The sequence below is a fragment of the Rhinolophus sinicus genome, linkage group LG04 (assembly GCF_036562045.2).
Source record: "Rhinolophus sinicus isolate RSC01 linkage group LG04, ASM3656204v1, whole genome shotgun sequence".
NCBI lineage: Eukaryota > Metazoa > Chordata > Mammalia > Chiroptera > Rhinolophidae > Rhinolophus > Rhinolophus sinicus.
In genome coordinates, this window is record NC_133754.1 from 101054634 (window position 1) to 101077892 (window position 23259).

Here is a 23259-nt window from a genome sequence, read left to right on the forward strand (position 1 = left end):
AGATCAGAATGGACGCACTGCTCATTTCACTAAGAGTTGATTAATCATAAAGCCATAGTCTTAAAAATACTTGAGAATCAGAGTTGATTGAATTAAATTTACTTTTGGTAATAATACAAAAACATTTCTTCTGCTACCTAATAATTTATATTTAGACATTCCTTTCTAAATAAAAAATGTTATTAGTTATTTCTACGTACATTTCTATACTGACTCTAGCCTTGTAAAATAATAATATATCCAATTTTCTCAGATACATTCAAGTAAGACTGAAAAATATAGCTGTAAAAGTTAATTTATTCATCTGACTCCCTCTCATCAGTAAGAAAATAATTAACTTGAGGTCAGGAGTCACACTTTTTTAAAGTTTGTATTCCTACAACCTGGAAGTATGACTTACACAAAGTATTCACTTATTAAAAGAGGTGTGTTAAGTAAATGGGGTCACTGGCCCACGACAACTCTGGGGACATCAGAGGGGAAAGCTGGAAGGACAGAAAAACATCACTATACAAAGTGATTCTTACTTATTGAAAAACAGTATTTTTAAGGCTGGGCCTTAAGTGGAAGCCTGTCACCAATTTACAAAAAGAAGGAAAAATTTAATCACTCTCAGAAAGTAAACTGGTATTCATGTCAAAGCTAAGCATTTGTGATACATTAAAATAAGATACAAGTCTTTTTAAATAAGAAGCTGTATAACTTAATGATTAAAAGCTCAGGTATCAGAGTTAGAGTTTAAATCCAGTTTCCATCACCTACTTCCATTTTGACTGGTACCGTTATGATTTCTCCATACATGAGACAGGGAAAATAATGCTGAGTCACAGAAATGTACGGGAATTAAACGAGCGAATGTACATAAAAAGCTTCACTAAGGGCCTGGTCCAGTGTGCTCTAGGAAGTAGCACCATCTGTTGCTCCATCACACAGCTCACAACACCAAACTAAAACTCCAAAATACCAAGGATCCTGGACAAGATCTGTAATTTCTTGCCCTCACTTTTTTTACATCTACAAAGTTAAGTGGATGGAGTACAGCAGCAGCTTTCAGACGTTGGACCATGACACAAAGCAATAAATTTATTTTATATCATGAGCTAGTACACACAAGCAGATAATTATGTAACTGCATTCTTATATATTCATATAACTAATTTTTTTCTCAAAATAATACTGTCATTATTACGGGCAACACACTCTGAATTTTCTGATCTATTCTACTTCATTTTTTTTTTTTTTTAAAAGCTGGTTGCAACACACAAAACTGATTTTTAAAAACCACCAACACTGGGGACTACAATATCTCTGAGGACCCTTCCAATATTCATTTTCAAATCAGCTTTCAATGGCAGTGGGTATGTCACTTTCACCTGAATTGCCTCCAACCGTATCACAGCCCTCAGAGATTTTTTAGGGAGTCTAGTATTCTAATGAGTATTTGAGTACTTATAATAATCATAACTGAACCAAGTACATCTTTGAAATTCTAATGAAGTTTCCATAAGGTTTTTTTTTAAAAAATTGTAGTCCCTTTGTTTCCAGAGTGACTCGAAAAATATCTTTTATCTTCAAACAACTGTAAAGTTCTGTTTTGTTTTTACAATAAAGGGCTTACTTTCCAGTGACACTCTGAGTACTTACATGTCTATGAAAAAAATAGCTAAGATTTAGAAAATTATTTGGAACTTTTTAATGGAAAAACAATTTATGATCTCCAGAAAAATTGATGTGACAGTCAACAAATGCTGCCTGATTTTTTTGTTCTTTGCTTAAGAATCACATTTTAAAATCAACATTTCCTTAATTGTTCTGGGACTCTTTTCAAATCCAATCCAGATTTTTAATCTAGTTTGGTAGGGTTGCTACATAATATGAAAAATCCTTTAAAAAAAAAAAAGAGGAAAAAAGACCTGTGACTTCACAAATTCCACTCCAAGCTCCACTTCTTATTCTATGACCTTGAGCATGGTACTTAGCTCTCTCTATCTCAGTTCTCTACCTCATGGGGCTGTTTCAGGAATGACTGTCTAATCACTCTGAACGGTGCCCAGCAGGGAAGCACCCAACAGACCTCCACCAAAGCCGTCTGCTCTTGTGTCGTATGAAATTAAGGTGAAGATGAAAAGTGCCTCACCCAGTTCTAAAAGTTCACCTAAAAGCTACTAGCAGAGTGAGGGACAGACTTCAGCTCCTACTTTATTCTCTAAAATGCAAACCAAGGTCAGCTGAACAAAAATGAAGAACAGAGGAAGAAACAAAGATGATACGTAAGATACAGATTTTTTACGTATCCATTATGTGGCTTTTGATAAGGGGGGAGAACCAGTTCAATTCTATCAGCAGGAAAACTTATTTATTTATTAATACCCCTCACTGATGAAAAAAAATTTGAGATGAAATCACTCACTGTTTTATGGCATAAGAGCTCCAACAAATAACAAACAAAAAAATCTAATTCATTTTCAGTGTCCTAATGAGGTAAAAAAGAGGTAGAGTGTGTCTTGAATCTATCTAATAAATACTCAGAAAATATCAGTTTTATTGTATCATAGTCTAAACATCCAAAAGGCCTAAGAAGTTGGGCTGTGTACAGTCCTTAGCTACTGATTAAAATTATATAATAACAGGTGAATTTTACCAAACATTCAAAGAATAATTAATACTCATCCTTCTCAAATTATTCCAAAAGATTCAAGAGAAGGGAAGGCTCCTGAGCTCAATTTACAAGGCCACCATTACCCTGATTCCAGAACCAGACAAAGACATTTCAAAAAAACGAAAATGATAAGCCAATATCCCTGATGAACATAGATGCAAAAATCCTAAACAAATATTAGCAAACTGAATTCAGCAATACATTAAAAAGATCATACACCATGACCAAGTGGGACTTATTCCTGGTATGCAAGGTTGGTTCAACATTTGCAAGTTAATTAACATCATACACCACATAAACAAAATGAAAGATAAAAATCATATGATCATATCAACAGATGAAGGAAAACATTTGACAAAATCTAGCATCTATTTATGATAAAAACTCTCAGCAAAGTGGGGATAGAGGAAACATATCTCAACACAATAAAGGCCATATATGACAAACCCACAGCTAACCTCATACTCAGCAGGGAAAAGCTAAAAGCATTTTAGGATCAGGAACACGACAAGGATGTCTACTTTCACCACTTTTATTCAACATAGCACTGGAAGTCCCAGCCACAGCAATCAGACAAGGAAAAGAAGTAAAAGGCATCCCAATTGGAAAGGAAGAAGTAAAACCGTCATTATTTACAAATGACATGATACTACATATAGAGAACCCAAATGAGTTCACCAAAAAAATATTAGAACTGATAAATGAATTCAGTAAAGTAGCAGGATACAAAATTAATATGCAGAAATCAGTTGCATTTTTATACACCAATAATGAACTGTCAGAAAGAGAAATTAGTAAAACAATCTCATTTACAATTGCATCGGAAAAAACAATACACCTAGGAATAAATTTAACCAAGGAGGTAAAAGACCTGTACTCAGGAAACTATAAGACACCATGCTCATTGATAGGAAGATTAATATCCTCAAAATGTCCATCCTACCCAAAGCAATCTATACATTCAATAAAATCCCTATCGAAATACCATGCATTTTTCACAGAACTAGAACAAATAATCTTAAAATTCGTATGGAACCACAAAAGACTCCAAATGGCCCCAGCAACCTTGAGAAAGAAGAACAAAGTTGGAGGTATCATGCTATCTGATATCAAACTATACTACAAGGCCATAATAATAAAAACAGCATGGTACTGGCATAGAAACAAACACAGAGATGAAATGAAACAGAATGAGAGCCCAGAAATAAACCCACACCTATATAGTCATTTAATCTATGACAAAGGAGGCAAGAGCATAGAGAATACAGTCAATAGTGTTGCAACAACTATGTATAGTGTGGGGTGTACCAGACTAATCAGGGGGAATCACTGCATAAAGTACATAAATGTCTAACCACTATGCTGTACATCTGAAACTAATATAAAATACTGAATGTCAACTGTAACTGAAAAAAACAATTAAAAAATTATATATAGTAAAAATATTCAAATTTAGTATATCATTTTGAAGGATAACCACCTGCTATTGGTTAGATTTCATTATAAATATCATGGCATAAGTGTGATTACACATCCTTAACCCCTCGCTAGTAAAATAAAACTTCTTTGTGGCAATTAAATATCATCATTCATTTATGACATCACAGTGAGAATGGGACATGCTATCACTCAAAATTTATTTTCATCTTTTCATTAAAATTAAGGCTAAAAGATGTGTCAAGTCATCCTGGTTCGCTCCTCACTCTGTAAGGTTATCTTCAGCCCATCTTTCTAAAGTCAATCTAAAGGGCAGTTCAGAATTTCCACCCAGTACTACGTTTATTCACAGATCAATTTCCCAGGTAAAGTAAATGTATACAGTGAACCCTAACCAAGGAAGGTTTGCTCCTTAAGGACAAAAAATCTTGTTCTAAAATTTACAATTAAATTGAGATTTGTTTTGTTTTGTTTTGTTTTTAGCAGCAGTGAATCATATCCATAATCTTATTCTGTGAATATATACATCTACTTCCTTATAAGTCTTTCCCCTACAATTGTTTTCATTTATTGTTCATTTTAATTCAGAATGATTGTTAAAATATATTTTTCTAAGTTTTAAAATTTCATTTTGAATATTTCTAATATTTCTACAAAAGATCCATTTTACTAAATGTGTGTGTGTGTGTGTGTGTGTGTGTGTGTGTGTGTGTTCAATATACCTCTGCGGTTACTGGCATTGCAGGATGGCCTTCAAAGTACAAGGACTACTTAGGTTTTTAATTCAGACTGTTAAAAAATCTCTTCCATATCAAAACCAAGGTACTGTGAAAAGGCAACAAAACAATACTATGCACAAAAGTCACGGGCGTCAAGCGCGCGAGTTCCACAGCGAGTCTTGCCTTGTCATCTCTCCCTCGCGCTCTACAGTCCTTGTCTCTACTTGTGGAGGGTTTTTCACTCTTCGATATGGGATGTGCTCGGCCCACAGGCCCCCGGGCCCCCGCTCCCGGCATTTCTTTCCTCAGAGGTCTTACTTCTCGGTTGGGACGCCTGATCTGAGGCGGAGCTCTAACAAGGAAACAGAAAAAGAAAACGTAATCAAAGGCAAAAGGATTTCCGTACTACTTAGTCAATGAAACCATCAAGTCAGGAAGGCCAAAATCTCCATTTTCCCCCTTTTGCCAATTCATGGCCACAACCATTAGGTCAGTTTTAAAAAGTGCTTTTCTATAACATATACTGGTTGACACTATTATTATATACACATAAGACACATACAGCAGCAATTATTTTGTCAAAGATAACTATTAATCACCAATAGAGGGCAACACAGACTATTCCCATCTAGTAATCTTAACAGTGTAATGGAAAGTCAATGACATTATTCATTACTGTCCTAAACCAAGGGTAACTTTAAAAAAAAAAAAAAAAAAAACCATTAAAAGCTGAAAGAACAAGAATTCAAAATACGAGTATGTCTTCTGGCACAGCTTACTAATTTTTTTTATTGGGTAACAGTGTGTTTCTCCAGGGCCCATCAGCTCCAAGTCAAGTCGTCCTTCAATCTAGTTCTGGAGGGCACAGGTCAGCTCCAAGTCCAGTCGCCGTTTTCAATCTTTGGTTGCAGAGGGTGCAGCCCACCATCCCATGGAGGGACTCGAACCGGCAACCTGGTTGTTAAGAGCACGCACTCTAACCAACTCCGGCCGCCCCACCAGCAGCTCAGGGGCAGCTCAGCTCAAGTCTTTCGTCTTCAGTCTAGTTGTGGAGGGCGCAGCTCACTGGCCCATGTAGGAACCGAACTGGCAACCTTGTTGTTAAGAGCATGCGCTCTAACCAACTGAGCCATCCGGCCGCCCCCTAATTTATTTTTCACAATCAAAATGGTTTTCTCTGCTTCTGCACTGGAAAATCTAATATTTCATTCATCAAATTACAAATGATAGGACTTAACAATGAAATCTTACGAAGTAATTTCTGTATGAAAATATTAGTTATTCTTTGAGCGTGTCAAAAATCACAGGATCCTTCAGATTACACAGGCCCCCAAACGTGAGTTAAATTTTTTGATAACTGTATGGTGACAGATGTTAATTAGACTTATTAGGTGATGATTCTACAACATATACAAAATATTGAATCATTATGTTGTACACCTGAAACTAAATACCTCAGATTAAAAAAAGAATTTTGACAATTATATCTATGTAACTATGCGCACAAAGTGGCCTATTTTGTTTCATGTAATGTGAAACATGTCTTCTTCAAATATTAGGTTGGTGCAAAAGTAATTGCAGTTTAATAGGTTCAAAATAAATGCAAAAAACGCAATTACTTTTGTACCGACCTAATAGCAAAATTTTGAGGTTACTCAGCCCAGTATTTGACTATCTGGGTGCTGGTCGGACTCTATCACTTTGTGTATAATTTCTTAGTTCTTCCCTGAACTGTCTCTGCCTCTGTTTCCCTACCTTTTATCTTTCCGCACTTGCATTGCCCTTCATATCCCGTGTGTATTCCTTATGCGTATCTATTATTATCTCCTTTTCAGCTTTATGCTTTTTTTTTTTAAACTTTATCGGGGAATATTGGGGGACAGTGTGTTTCTCCAGGGCCCATCAGCTCCAAGTCGTTGTCCTTCAATCTAGTTGTGGAGGGCGCAGCTCAGCTCCAAGTCCAGTTGCTGTTTTCAATCTTTAGTTGCAGGGGGCAGAACCCCCCCGCCCATCCCATGTGGGAATTGAACCTATAACCTTGTTGTTGAGAGCTCGTCTTCAACCTAACCAACTGAGCCATCTGGCCGCCCCTCCAGGAGCTCAGCGGCAGCTCGTTGTCTTCAATCTAGTTGTGGAGGGCGCAGCTCACTGGCCCATGTGGGAATCAAACCAGCAACCCTGTTGCTCAGAGCTCACGCTCTAACCAACTGAGCCATCTGGCCACCCCTCCAGCTTTATGCTTTCAATTCATCTAACACATCATGGCGCTTCAGAAAAAATAGCACATGTATATAACTCAATAAACCAAGCAAAACAGGAAAATGGATAAAAAGCCAAGAAGGCTGCAAACTCGAGGTAAAAAAGGTTTTTAAAAAAAACGACGACAGTATATTGCAGGTCTAATGGAGCATCTTCAGCTTGTTGGAATTAGACCACTACGTGAACCTGCTACAATAGAGGCTGGTGGAAACTGTATGCCTGTCTATTAGGCTCCCACACTGACATCTGAGCCCGTGGAGTTCAGCCCCGTTAAGCAGTTACGTACTGAACACCCATTAGGAAGCATACAGTCTACTATGCCAGGCCCTCAGAGGAGCCAAAGATGAATAAGCAATCTAGTGAAAGAAATCCAGAGAAGGAACTAGAAAATGGTGTAAACTGGCTATAGGGTATTTTCAAATTTAAAGGTATTATATTATTGGTTCTAGTGCATTATTAGTCTTTTAAGCATTCTGCCAATAAAACAAAAATGTGACGAGACTGGTGAACAATAAAAAACTAAAAATGTTGCATTGTTCTATTCCTAGCATGTCAGTGGATTATTTAATATATTTGTGTATGTACATACATTTTGCCTGAATCCGACTCACAGCTATGGCCAAAGACAATAATGACATGATAATCCCTTCCACACAGAACACACACCAAGTGTGCCTTCTGTCAGCGGCTGGGCCTGCTATTGTCATATTTGTGGCCTTGCTCCCCGAGGCACAGCCAGCCGGAAGCTTTGCCCACCAGCAGGCCTGGCCATGCGGTGCACCCCAGAGCTGTGGGCAGGCTTCCCCGCCCTGCCTGGGTGCTCAGGGGTGAGGAGCAATGGGTCCTGCGCCCCCAGGCATGTGCCCCCGCGCCCTACCTCAGCGCTCACTAAGGGCTGCTGGGGAGACCTGCGCAATCCACTGAGCACACCGCCACTCAGCAGAGCTGTGTTCAGAGACTTACTCCAAGGCTCGTACACAGGCTGCATCCGTGTTTCCTGCCACTGACTCTCCCTGCCACTCAGTATTCTGACGGCTCCTAATCGGTGGGAGTGAGACTGCTCGAGCCGGACGTGCCATCTGTGGCTAGCCCACGTCTCACAGAAAGGGTGCCTTGCTCTGCAAGTCCTCAGTTCCGTCTCACTGCAGCTGGCTGTTAGACTTGTAACAGACTCTGTCAGCCTCCCAAAGGGCATCCCTGAGTCTGTCCTCCACGAATGCATCACTGCACAGTGCCATGCTTCCATCAGGGACTCAGGGACAGCTTCCAGGCTGTGGAAAAATGCATCTCAAGGCTTCTTTGCTGGCTTTTTAAAAAGAGACTTTATAGGGTTACACAGCATCATCAACTTCTGTCCTAAAGGTCACTGGACTAGCTTCTCTACTTCAACTACAGAGAACAGCTGGTAGAAGCCCAGGTGAGAGACCAGGATGCCTACACTGTGCTTAGCTCTCCTATTGGAGGACATTTCCCTGTAAGAATGGGAAGAACTAGGTCTTATTCTATCATATGCAAATAAGACTGAGTTCCTCCAAAATCCAATACTTCCTCTTTCTAAACTGTACTGTTAAAGGTTAATGTTGTATGTAAACGTGCTTATCAGCATTGCTTGTAACAGCAAACACCTGGGAACAACCCAAACGTCCAGTGTCAGCACAGGCATGTGAATTACTGTCCATTCACACAACGGGACACCGCAGCTAATGTCATGACGACACGTTTCAGAACCATCGTGGAGAGTGAAAGCGTGGGTTCAGAGAACACATACAGTGTGATTCCAACCAAACAGGGCACTCTTTGGGGGTACAAACGTATGTATTGAAAGTATAAAGAAGGCAGGGGAAGGGTAAACCCAAATTCAGGACCGTGTGGAACCCTGAAAGGGGGGGAAAGCGCTAGCTCACGGGGACTTTAACGGCATCAGTAACGTCCTTTGTCCTAAACTCTGCGCTGAGTACACAGATGCTACCGTTTTGTGATTCCTGATGCCTTAGACAAGTTTTAATTATTTATATCATCTACTCGGTAGTTAATAAAACTTTAAATATGATACCATAACGTCACTAATTAAGAAATTTGAGCACCTAAAAATGAAATTATAGGGTCACTACCAAGTTTTTGGCATATTCTAGAAACTCACACGTTCCAGTGACATGGGCTCAGAGTACACATCCTGAGTTGAACCCACTGCATCACTGCCTGGCAAATCTCCGTGAGAGACAGGGCTACAAAAATAGGACTAGCTCATGGCACTGCTCCTCTACTATCCCAGAAGTCAAAGGGAGAGGGGCCTTTTGACGATGCCTCCATTCCATGCCATATTAAGAAAGAGGATCTAAGATTTATCAGTTTTCTCTAATTGCTATATGAGCTTCTTTCTAAGAATCCCACCTACTGAGCTCTCTCTCTCTTTCTTCTAGCTTTCTGCTTAATGATTACTCTAAATTATTTGTTTATATATATTTGTTCATACACTGTTAGAATTCTGGCATAAGAATAAGTAATTTGGAACACGTTCTCTATATGTCTAAGAACACAAGCCAGATTAAAGTTAACTCCTAGAAAAGAAAAATAATCTTACTTTGCTACTATATCAGGGAGACCAAAAAAATGTACACATTTTAAGAGATGTTATCTCTGTGTTACTTTTCAAAGTTGAATTAAATTATGTAGCAACGTGTAATACGACCTTTGCGCAAAAGATGGTGTTAAATGAATGCTAGTCTCATCCATTGTATTACAATTTTAATACAGTTTTTTACCTTTCTTAAAATGTGTGTACATTTTTCGGCACCCTCTGTATTGATCTATATACCTCCAGAATTACATAAACAGGAAAAATCTCTCCATAGCTAATAAAAAGATAAGAAATGTAAGTTCCAAGAATTCACACTGAGATTTTTACTGTAAGAACTTGGAGTAAATAAACATACTAGACTTCTGACTCCAAGAGAAATTATTTGGTAAGAAATGAAGGGTCAAAAAACAAAACTTAAACAGAAATTAAAGGACCTATCATTTGAAATTAAACATTAATGATTTAAGGATTTTAGTGTCCACTCTCATCAAATGTATAACTGCTATCTTTTCAAATCAGTATGTATTTATGGTTTACCTAATAAGAAAAAGAACTATGTTGGATGTTATATTGACATAAAAATGTTGTAGTGTTGCAAGCACTATTCCTAAGTACCTTCATAAGAAACAGCAGGGAGAGCTGCAGTCAGCATCAGATTGACACTCTTAAAATCTGGGTGCCTTTTCACTCCCAGGTTCCCCAATTACTGATTATCTGAGCATTATCACTAAACACCTACAAGCCTCACATTTTTCCTCTGTAAATGGAGATGATAATACTTCACAGAACTTTTAAATTTATACTTCATTGATATATATATATATACACACACACATATATATGTATATATATATATATACAGTAAAATGCAGATAGTAAGTATTCAACTCAATACATTTTTCTACTATATAACCACAAATTGATCAAGATGGAATATTTCCCAATATCCCAGAAAGCTTTTCAGTCCCTCTTAGAAAATTATTAGCCCCTAAAGATAACCACTATTCTGACCTTACTATCATAGCTTACGTTTGCCCTTTGTAGTTTCACATAAATGTTATTTTATAGTACGTACTCTGTCTGGTTTCTTTGTTTCAGCATTACCTGTAAAATTCATCTCTGTTCCTGCATACAAGGTCTGACAATTACATTTGCAAACTTGCCACCGTGCGCTTCCATTGGCAGCACTGTACAAACAGCTCGGTGAGGTTTCATAACCTTGGCGACCGGGAAGCCGACGGCGGGCTCTGCCCCTGCGCCTGGGGAGGCTGGGTCGCAACGGCCCAGGAGCTTCTACGGGCTTCGCTCCCTCGCAGACATCATGCTCCAGGTCCTGCTTGGATTTACTTTTGACAATTTGGTTGAAATGTACTGGCTCAGAATTATGACATACCAGACCTGGCTTAAAAACTTGAAGAAGTTAAAAAGGACTTGGATGCCAAGAAGAAACCTCCTAGCTCATGAGGCCGCCTCCAGCACTGCCTCCAGGATACTCGTATACTGAGTCTGCTCTGCTCGAAGGCCTCCTTTGCCATCCAAACCAAAAGCTTTTGTGTTTCTTTCCAGTCTCAGACCCTGTGCTGCCTTAAGAGTACAAAGGGGGCCACAAGTTAAGAACTATCCTGACTTTTCTAACATCCTCATCTCTTCCCTTCCTCCTTCCAGCCACTTGAGGGGTCCTAAGACTGCAATTATGGGGCTAGATTAGAAAACATGACCTTCAATAGCAGTCTCTCCCTTATTCTTTGGGATTTCTGCCATTTTTCAAAAGAAAAATCGAAGTGTTTGGTATAGCTGATCAGATATAAATAATGCTGATTTCAGTTTAGCAATTATAATGTGTGTTTAAACATTTGGTACTAAATTATGTTGTTTCAAGGTAATTAAAATTAAAATCATTAAAAAAAAGGTCTCATAACCTTGGTATATCAGTGTCTCACAGCTGTGTTCGTGTCGACGTGTGGCGGTGTCCTGCTGAGTGGCATTCATTATTGTTGTTGCATGTTTCTATGTGCCGTTGTGAGAATGTCTGAGCTTGAATTACAGCAACGAACAAACATTAAATTTCTTGTTAAACTTGGCAAGAGTGGAAGTGAAATCAGGGACATGTTAGTCCAAGTTTATGGGGATAATGCCATGAAGAAAACAGCAGTGCACAAATGGATTAAACGTTTTTCTGAGGGGAGAGAACGCATCACTGATGAAGAGAAGTCAGGGCGGCCAATAACGAGCACAACTGACGATAACTGCAAAAGTTCATCGACCTGTGCGTCAAAATCATCAGCTGACTCAGAGAAGTACAGCAGACCAAGTAAACAACAACAGAGAAACAGTTAGGAAAATCTTAACAAAAATCTTGGCAGAGAAAGGTGTGTATAAAAATGGTCCCAAAATCAAAAGCAAAGGAGAGCCAAAGTTTGCCAAGACCATTTAGAGAAGCAAGATGATGTTTTTGTCCATGTTATCACTGATGATAAAACAAGAGTGTACCAATACGACCCTGAAACAAAGCGTCAAAGTGCACAAGGGAAGTCGGCCAATTTTCCACGACCAAAAAAGTTCTGTCAGTCCAAATCAAGAGTCAAAACGATGGTGCTAACCTTTTTTGCTATCAGGGGGCTTATTTATTATGAATTTGTACCAACTGGACAGTTTACCAAGTTTACTATTTGGAAGTGCTAAAAAGGCTGCCTGAAAAAGTTAGACGAAAACGACCTGAACTGTTCACCAACAATTCATGGCTCTTGCATCATGACAATGCACCAGCTCACACGGCACTGTCTGTGAGGGAGTTTTTAGCCAGTAAACAAATAACTGTATTGGAACACCCTCCCTACTCACCTGATCTGGCCCCCAATGATTTATTTATTTACCCAAAGATAAAGGAAAACATATTGATGACATTCAGAACAACAAGGGTAATATGACAGCTCTGATGGCCATTCCAGAAAAAGAGTTCCAAAATAGCTTTGAAGGGTAGACTAGGCACTGGCGTCGGTGCATAGCTTCCCAAGGGGAGTACTTGAAGGGTGACCGTAGTGATATTCAGCAATGAAGTGTGTAGCACTTTTTCTAGGATGAGTTCACAAACTTAATTGTCAGACTTCGTATAGCATTAGTTTATCTTTCTTCATTGCTATGTAGTATTGTATTGCATCAATATACTACAACTTATCTACTCTACTGTCAAAGGACACGAGTTGTTTTCTGTTTGAGGTTATTACTAAAGCTTCGATGAATATGGGGGTTTTGTTCATGGTAAACATAGCACTCATTTCTTTGGGGTAAGCACCCAGGATTGGAATTGCTGGGTCACAGGGTCTATGGAAGATTAACCTTCATATATATAGCCAACTTTCCAAGTGGCGATGCCATTTCACACTCCCATCAGCAACGTCGAAGTGCCGCTTGCTCCATCCTAGCCACTCTGGTGGGGGTGCAGTGGGACTTCAGTGTGGTTTTACTTTGCCTTTCCTCGATGACTATGGATGTGAGCACCTTTTCAACAATATGCTTATTTCCCATGTGAATATCTTCTTTTGTAGAGGATATATTCCAGTCTTTAGTTCATTTTCCCCCCCTCAGGATCCCCAATCGGATTGTCTGACTTTTTTCTTAATGATTTACTAATTGTCATTCTTTCCAGGCAGACCTTGGAGATACTGCAGGTTTGATTCCAGGCTACTGCAATAAAATTAATACAGCAATAAAGCGAGTCACATGGAATTTTTACTTCCCGGTGCATATAAAAGTTATGTTTACACTATACTATAGTCTATTAAGTGTGCAATAGCATTATGTCTGAAAAACCTGTGTACATACCGTGTTTCCCCGAAAATAAGACCTAGCCGGACAATCAGCTCTCATGCATCTTTTGGAGCAAAAATTAAGACCCGGTATTATATTATCTATATTATATTATATTAATTATATTATATTATATTATATTATATTATATTATATTATATTATATTATATTATATTATATTATATTATATTATATTATATTATATCATATCAGACCCAGTCTTATATTATTGTAAAGTAAGAATGGGTCTTATATTAATTTTTGCTCCAAAAGATACGTTAGAGCTGATTATCTTGTCCGGGTAGGTCTTATTTTCGGGGAAACACGGTAATTTTAGAATTCAGACCTATCGATTTTTTATCGTTAATGCTTTAATGTCTAAATAAATCTTTGCTACCCCAATATCATGACGATATCCTTCCATATTATCTTCTGGAAGATTTATTTTACATTTTACATTTTAGGTAGTGATCAATTTCAAATTAATTTTTCTATATGGTGTGAGGTAGGGGGGTTCAAGATTTTTCCCAGATGGATATCCAATTAACCCAGAAGCATTCACTGATAAGACCCACCTTTCCCTACTGAATCGCAGTGGTGCCTCCTTCATAAGTCATGTGACTTCACAGAAATTAATCTTGAATAAGTTCCAGTTCTCAAAAGAACTTTAGAAATTTTAGTTGTTTTATATTAAGTCTTCCTCATTATCTAACAAGCAAATCAAACCCACTCAGAAATACAGTGAGTACTACAGGCCATGCTGATATGAACTGTTTGTATCAAGGGTGCTTTTCATGCAAAAAAATACTCTTCAAAGGTTTACTTTCCTGTTTTAAATATTCAACTTATTAAAGTTAAAAATGCAAAAATTCAGTTATTCCTTAAAGTTTTTTCTGGGTTTTTTTTGTTTTTTTTTTTTAAGGAGGGCACAGCTCAGAGGCCCATGTAAGGATCTAACCAGCCATCCCCTCCTTAAAGCTTTTAAATTCAGCTTACGAATATTTTTATACATACAAGAGTGCAGATTTTGGAAGTCACTTTTAAGAGGCTTTTGAATAATGCTTGGTCCCATTTACAAACCTCATTAATTAAATGACACCAAAACTTTTCACCTTCATTTTGAAATTTAATGTTTTCCTTCCTTCTTAGTTCTTCAATTGTCTTACTTAACAAAGCATAATAATTTATAAACAAATATTTTTATAAATCTAGTAAATTAAAATTATAAATAAGCATAAATTTCTCCTACATATTAACCAAGAGTAAACATAAAATGTTTTGTAAAAAATATCAGAGATCTAAACGATTCCATAATACATCTGAATTGCAATTGTATGCTTATCAACCTCATTAGCCATCTTTTCTTACATCACAAGTACATACCCTGTTTCCCCGAAAATAAGACCTAGCCAGACAATCAGCTCTAATGTGTCCTCTGGAGCAAAAATTAATATAAGACCTGGTATTATATATTATATTATATTATATTATATTATATTATATTATATTATATTATATTATATTATATTATATTAATTATATTATATTATGTTATATTATGTTATAGCAGGTCTTATAGTAAAATAAGACCAGGTCTTATATTAATTTTTGCTCCAAAAGATGCATTAGAGCTGATGGTCCGGCTAGGTCTTATTTTCAGAGAAACACAGTAAAAATAAATACGAAGGGTGCAAACAAAATGTATACACATATTAAGAAAGGAAAAAACTATTAAAATTGTAATACTCAATACACACCAATAACAAAAAGTGAATACAAGTCACATTTGACTTCTGCAATTACAAGAGGCGCTCAAAGTGGTTACCATCAGCATCCAGACACTTCTGATTACGGCGAACTACTGCTTGAGCAACGTTGACCAAAGTGTCCACTTGTATACTTTTCTTTGGCACCCCCGGTATGCATTAGTGCACATATTCCTTAACAGAAAAATATTATTACTATAGTTTTGATTCTCTTAGACATTTCTATTATTAATTCTAAATTTTCCTGGAATTAAAAGATGCTTACCCACTATAAAAGACAATTATCATCCAACTTAACCAAAGTAACATTTAACCAGAAATTTCAGCTGGTATGAAACTGGAGCTGCAGACATACTTTTCACACCAAATATTACATAATCCCATTTAATATCATGGGGGTTGCCTTCTTAGGATCTTGATGTTACCCACAACCAGATATTTCAGCTAGGATAGTTACTGGATTTTTATCAGTGATTCTGAAGGGTCATACTAAGCCTGATTTAAAGTTGCAAAGCCAGTCATCCATCACTTCAAAGGTGGGGGGAGGGGCAGATAACATTAGTGATTCTTTAGTCTTATGGTAGAATCCCACCTCTCCCAGGCAGGTTAATTACTTGATTGCACCTTGCTCTTCTTTGGCATTTTGAACCTGAAAACTTAAAATACTTAATTTATTTTCTGCCTAACTCTAAAGAGCTGAAAACTACACAGACAATGGCATTCTTTCAGAGTATAAGGACTATATAACTTTTAAAGATATTAAAATAATATCCGTTGAACTTTATCTCGCAGTTCTTTGTCTAGCCTGTAGTCAAGTTCCGAGATTATTCTACTAATTTTCAAACCATAGGGATACTAAAAACATATGACATAATCCCTGCATTCAAGAAGCTTATAATTTATCTGAAAATATATACGTATTTTAAGAATTATACTGGACATCCCTTTCTGTCCACACATAAATACTACAACTACAGCCTTGCTCAAGTAGTATTTATGTAGTATTTATGTAGTATTTATGAAGTTCCCAACTAAGCCATAAACAGTCCTCAAAAACAACAAAGTGTAGGCTAAGACCCTCAACAACTTATAATAGAAATACAAAAATAATAAAAATATGGTAACAACAAAAACAAGCTGAAAACCTTCTCACTATAAAACATATAGGAATTCTGGGTAAAATGTAACAAATATCCTTTATATACTTAGGTGCTCTTACCAGAGGGCCAAATGATAATGGCCAAAAAATAAAAAGAAGAAGAGGCGGATGACACGGCAGTCCTTTGGGGTTCCCAGGCCTGAGACACCTAGGGGTTTGAGATGTAATGACCACACAGTAAGAGGTGAGACAAGGCCTGAGGTCCACACAATCAAAGTTGAACTGAGACTACCCCAGAATGCCAGGACTCCCAAAGGGCTACAACCTCAATGACATGGCAGAATTTAAAATAAAGCAAACACACACACACACACACACACACACGGAAAAAACAAGTACATCTTTCTACCTGTTCGATACTGGTGGAATGAGCAAGTCTCCCCTAGAAACAGTAACCAAGGGCCTGCTCTCTTGTGATTTGGGATTCAGGTTTATACCACCTTGAGCAAAGAAATTGACCTAAGAGCAGTGCTGGGCAGGTGACATCCCTAAGGCACCTGGATGAAGCAAACACCGGAGTACCATCCTCCTCAACAAGCCACACATTAGAATGACTAAAACATTGAGACATTACATTCTCAACTTGACCGCAAACAAGAGCCATCAGAAATGAAAAAGATAAGACTTCCAATAGCTTCTGATAATAGAACTATTAGTTATAGACTATAAAATGAGTGGACAAAAGCATAAAAAAATGCAAAACAAAAGAAACACAAGTCTTAAGTAGCATAAGTAAAAATAAATCCATACTTTAGATGATTCATAGTGAAATTGTTTAACACCAAAGACAAAAAATAAACTCATAAAAACAATGAAAGAGAAAAGTTATCTACAAATGAACAATTAGACTGATAGTACGCCAGAAGGCAAGATAATACTATTATTAATGTCATCTTCAAAGCACAGAGAATAAATAACTACCAATCCAGTGCTCTGTACTAAACTATTTTGAGACAAAAACTGAGTGTTTACCACTAATAGAGACCCTTGTAAGACTATTAAAGAACATGTTTCAGGAAAGAAGAAACTGAATATAGAAAGAGTAAAATGCAAGGCATAGTGAGAAAAACAACTGGTAAACACATGGAAAAAATCTAAGCATTGTACTTACTCATTCACTCAACAAATATTTACTGAATGCCTACCCTGTGCCAGGCACCACTCAGCAGTGACAAAATCAAAGGCCGTGACCTCACAGAGCTTACCACGTAGTGGGGACGATAAACAATGGCAGCAGTAAGTACTGTGCAGAGTAAGGGGTAGAGCGCCAATGGTAAGTGAGGGGTAAACGCCTTGACTGAGACGGTCAGGGTAAGCCCCCAGGGGCCGTGTGAGGTCCGGGCAGCAGCCAGGGAGCATCGGGGGCGGCCCGTGGCAGGGAGCAGGGGATGAAAACAGACTCCTCAAGCACTTCCTGTGCACCGGGCTGTCTTTACACTTTACTTGCATTCAATCATTTAATTCTCAAAATAACCCCATGAGGTAACTATAGAATTGATCCCCAACTCACAGAAGTGGGAAATGAGGGAGAGGTTGAATAGCCGGTCCTCACAGACACTAAGGGGCAGAGTTCGGATGAGAACCCCAAAGCCTGGTTAACTATCCAGCTCTAGGCAAAGGAAACAGCTTCTAGAACCTGAGCTCCTGGCAGGCAAGAACCAGCCCTCTGTTCTCTGCATCCCAGAGCCTAGCACACAGCGGATGCTGGCTATGCCAAGCAGAACCGAATACAGAAAGAGCGGCGAAGTGAAGACTAGTAGGGAACAACACGAGGAGGAGGTAAAACAAAGCAGCAGCCACAGTCAGAAACAAGAAAAAGGGGAAGAGAACCAGAATGGTGTAATGCCACGGAAGCCGTACGAAGAGAGGGCAAGAAGAAAGACGTAAACACCAAGTGTTACAGAAGTTAAACACAGCAGGTCTTGAGAAGAGGCATTCCAGTATTAAACGGGAAAGTTATCTTCGAGAATTCAGCCCCAGTCCTGCAGTGAGTGGAGCCCCAGGATTCTGAGTTCCTAAGGAAAAGGGGCGTGAAAGGCTCTACATGTCCAGGACACCGTGGCAGCTGCCAGAGGAACCAAGGAAGGGGAAGCACAGGGGCTGACAGGCAACAAGGCACAGGCTTTTCAAAAGAATTTTAAAGTAACGTGTTATGACTTCATTTTTACTTACCACTATCTTGTTCCCATACCTTAGTTTACCTCTAATGAATTAAAATTTCTATCTTTCAGTTGTCCTTTCTGTAACATTAAAAAATGACAGAAATACCAAGTTTTTAGGCACTTATTGTAACAAATATCTAGAATTCCAAAATAAAGAAAGATTTCAAGTGTCTAGTGAGTTCTACAAAATAAGACAAATGCTCCCCAGAGAAAACATAAAAGAAAACAGCCACCTGGAATGATCTCCCACTCTGGGGTACTTCGGACTAGAGTCTGGACCCTGGAACACATCTGCTCCCTGTCCTCCCTCTCGGACTATCTTGCACGCTTTTTCTCCCTCACTGAAATCACCTTCCACAGAGCCCACCCCGTACACCTGCCCACGCGCCTACACCTGCCCACTGCCTGCACACCTGCCCACCCCATACACCTGCCCACACCTACACCTGCCTGCCTTCCCTCCAGGTACTCTGAATCAGCTGTCTCCACGCACCCTGCACTGGTGCACCCGTCCCCATCGCCTCTTGTCCACTCGAGGACATTGCTCCGGTCGTCCATTTCTCCCACACATTTTCCATTTTCCCCTTTCCACTGCAGCATTCCCATCAGCACACAAACACACTGTTATTCCTTTCCTTCTAAAACACAAGAAATCTTGACTCATGTCTTCCCCAATGCTTGTTTTGAATTCCTCTTCTCATTCTCTGAACCCATTCCATTATTCTCCACCATTCCACCAAAAATGTTCAAGGTCACCAATGAGCTCCCCATTGCTCAACCCAATCCAATTCTCAGTCCCGTCTTATCTGACCTACACGCAGCTCTTGATAAAATTGCTTAGAATCTTTACACCTCAATCTCGTGTAAAAAACAGGGATGATAATATTAGTGCCTATTGCAGAGGGTGGTTGTAAAGGTTAAGAAATAAACCATGTAAAGAGTTTATTAGCACAGTACCTGGTTCACAGTTAGGAACTCCATAAATGTCAGTTGTCATGGTTAATCAGCGCTACTTCCTACATTCTACCCACAGTGTAAAAATGTAGTCCATCCCATTCTCCAAAAACAGAATTTTAGAAGCGAATATGACTACAGAATGTTAAGAAAATGAGTATGATCTCAATGTGCCAATCAGATTAGGCAAATAACCGATTCCACCATATAAACAATGACCTTAAAGTTTCTATTTTAAAATTCCTTCCTTGCTGATGACACCTAAGGGGCCACCCCTAACTCACTCTGTCTTAAGCGCTGGTTCTCATGTCCAATTCGTATCCACAGCTTGGCCTAGATGGCTCATTATCTGTTCTAGTCTTCCTCTCAGTCTCTGTATCGCATTCGTCACCGAATGCGGTCCAGTCTCCATCAGTCACAGCTCCCACACGCACTTTACAGGCCTGTGTCTGTCTCTGCATCCCCCCACACCCCCAGCACACTTCTGGCACAGTACCTGGATACAGGTGCCAGCCTCCCAGCCCAAGCTTCCCAGGATGTCTGGATTATTTTCTCCTACTGGTTTCTTGAGGCCACGGTGTGTGTGGAAGGAGGGGGTACCTTTATACTTTCCACAGGTGCCTCACATATGATGAGTGTTCATAAAATACAAGTTGGATGGATCAATGATATAGTGTCTTTCTTCATAAGACTTCAAAACAATTTTACGAAACAATCTCATCAGAATATACATCTTCCAGAGGAGAAAAATGAGGCAGCGAGAAGTAAACTTAACTTGGAGAACCACTGAATTAGTGGACTGAGAGAAATACTCGTACTGCTACCTCGGAATCCCGGGAGAATAAGTGAGCCAGAGCCCGGGTGAACTACCTGTAAAGATGAGATGGTATTTACTGTCTACTGGTATTTGACCTTGGCCTTAATTGATCTTTTTCTACTGCAAATTGGGACTTTAAATACTAGCAGTTTCTTAATCTATTTGAGTACCCAAAGAAACATAAAGCAACCACTTTAATGCCAAATCAGTAAGAATTTCCTCTTGGCTGACATTCTACAGAATAGCACAAATTCGATAAAAATCAATCTTCCTACCTGTATGTGCACAGAAACACATTATGCCGTTTCCCCTATTTGCAAATATACATCAGAAGGCCTGTTAGAGTTCTAGTTTCTCTCTACAGAATAAGCCAAACGACGAATTTCAGGCTGGTGTATCCTTTGCTTATTGCCATCTCTCCCAAAAGATGTAACTTTAAAAAGACCTAACATATTTTTTTTAAGTTGAATAAAGCATAGTTTATTGAATATACCTGTATGCTATGTCAGATACTGCTGTGTCCAACACACAAAATCTTAATTTCATGGCTTCAGGTCCCACTGGGAGAGACCATTTTTAAATGGTCTCATTAAAGAGAATAAACCTAAACTTACATGAAAATATTATTAAATAATCTCATTAACATAAGACACCGTTAACTCAGGACACTAAGAATGATCTGGAGGCTTCATCTCTTTGGAGCTGAATTCTAATACTGACAGCAACCGCCACCGCAACCCTACTTTTGCAGTTCAATTTCTTTGTGTTTATGGCAATGCATCTAATTCACTTTAAAAGACTCTTTTGACTTATCTAAGCAGCTGCTGGTGATTTAAAGCAGGGCCTTGATTCCACTCAGTAGGCACAGGACGCAGCAGTAAGCTCACTGTGGCACAGCACTGCTGGGACGCCTGCTACACAGGTGGCCTCAGTGCGGCAGCCGGGAGAAGGAGACGTCCTGCTAGAAGGCCGTGAGGAAAAGGCACAGACACACGAGCAGGGCTAGCCCATTTGGGAGTAATGCAAACACGCCAGATACATCCCGCAAACATTTTGTACGATACAAGGAAAAGCAAATTTTATTTTCCTATAGACTTCTACTCAAATTTCAGTGTGATGTACCCATGGAGACAGTTTTTTAAATTATATTTAAAATATCAATATTCATTTCTTTAAGCATTTTCAGCTCCTTTATTCTCCCACCACCTCTAATACAGTAAGAATTTAATCAAGTGGATAACAGATCTATACACAGGTATCAGGATATACACGTTTATCAAAACATGCCACAGTCACCACTGAGTATGTGTAGGAAAGTAACACAGCAGAATGGATATAAGTAAGACCCCTGAAGTTGAGGACATCTAGGTTCAAATCCTGGCTCTGCCACTTTCTTGTACAGATGACTTTGGGAAATAACAAACTCTTTGGGAAAATAACACGCTTCCATGTCCTCAGCTGTAAATGGGTTTCATAATAATAAATTAGTAATAGTAATATGGGTACATACTAACAGTAGCTGCTTCATGAGCTTATTGGAGGTTTAAATAAAATAATGCTTGTACAACATATAGTAAGTGACTGATAATCAGTTATCATCCTTTCCCTGAAAATAATCACAAAGTTCATGAGACTTAGACATTTAAAAACCATATTCTCTCTGCCACAGTTATACAAAATGTTTCAGAAAACTAAGGATTATGTAGAATGTGCAGGGGAAAAATAAAATTCCTTTAGGAATTCTATGGATAAGGCTATCCTTTTTAAAATTCTGTTATTCGCTTATTATTATCTGAAAGAACATTGTGGTACTTTATTTCGGAGTTAACCATAAGCAATTTTAATTACTTATTACATGCCAGTTCCTGTCTTAGACATTAAATTCTCTTAATTAATCCCATGACGCAGAGAGCCTCGTTTAACAGGTAGTGAAGCTAACGTTCAGAGAGGCTAAGTAACTTACTCAAGGTCATAAAACAAGCAGGCATTAGAAGGAGAACTCAAACTCAGATCTCATAGACTGAAGTAAACTGTATTCCCATTAAACCAAGAATATCTAATGACTATATCCACACTCTAGGTGAAAGTTTTATTACATGTTTTACATAACCTGCAGAAGAAACAAAATCGCAAAAGGAGAAAAATATTACATAACTCTAACTGCCCACAACTCTTAACCCTATACTTACAATCATAATACTTATTTTACCAGCTCATGAAGATATTCTATGCTACAAACCTGTGTAAAGTTTATTTCGTTAACATATGCCTCGCATATATGTTACTATGATATTATTATTTGATGAAGGAACTGTGATTTCGCTTATTCATAGAGTAAAACTACTAATCCCACGCTAGTAGTCAAGGTATTCAACAGAATTCCTTCACTAGTAGAATCTTTTGGAATTGTTGGGTGTTTTTCTATTGCTGTTGACAATATACGTGGGAATAAGAATCTTTTCTTTTCCCCAAAATACGGTCTTAGACTTGCTTTTATTAAGGGTTTCTGGCCTACAGAGGGAAAAAAATGCACACATGGCTATATAGAAGGGAAACGTTTTTTAAAATTTAGTACGGAGAGTGGTGGTTTGGAGAAGTACATTCTGGTCCATTCATCTTTCACTTTCATTAACAGTAAGGATTGAAACACAAGTATGAAAAGAAATCAGATCTGTGTTATGGGCAGTTCAGGGAGGACAAAGAAAAGGAAATACCTGGGGTAGTGTTTCTGCAACGAGGAGAACTTTCCAAGTAAGTGTTCATCAATTGGAAAATACGACCACAGGTTTTTATTCAGTTTGAGCCACGAATATTAGAGTTATTATCTGTGGCCACTGCTTTTTAAAATACATCATGGTTCTCTAGCAATTCAGAACAGGTATTTCCTATACTGCAAGTTATTCCCAGGACCAGATGGCTTCACTGGTGAATTTTACCAAAC

The 23259-nt window shown here is 38.4% G+C and overlaps 1 protein-coding gene and 1 pseudogene across 11 annotated transcripts in view; one reads left to right on the forward strand and one right to left on the reverse strand.

Moving 5' to 3' along the window:
• The window catches only part of KATNAL1 (katanin catalytic subunit A1 like 1), an 81373-nt gene that overhangs the window by 32816 nt on the left and 25298 nt on the right, over window positions 1–23259 (reverse strand). For all 11 annotated transcript variants that reach the window (XM_019736488.2, XM_019736479.2, XM_074330073.1 and 8 more), the window contains one exon: window positions 4999–5167. In XM_019736488.2, coding sequence (XP_019592047.1) covers window positions 4999–5167 — 169 coding nt within the window. The remainder of the gene's footprint in view (window positions 1–4998; window positions 5168–23259) is intronic.
• LOC141571079 (short transmembrane mitochondrial protein 1-like) lies at window positions 10974–13043 on the forward strand (annotated as a pseudogene).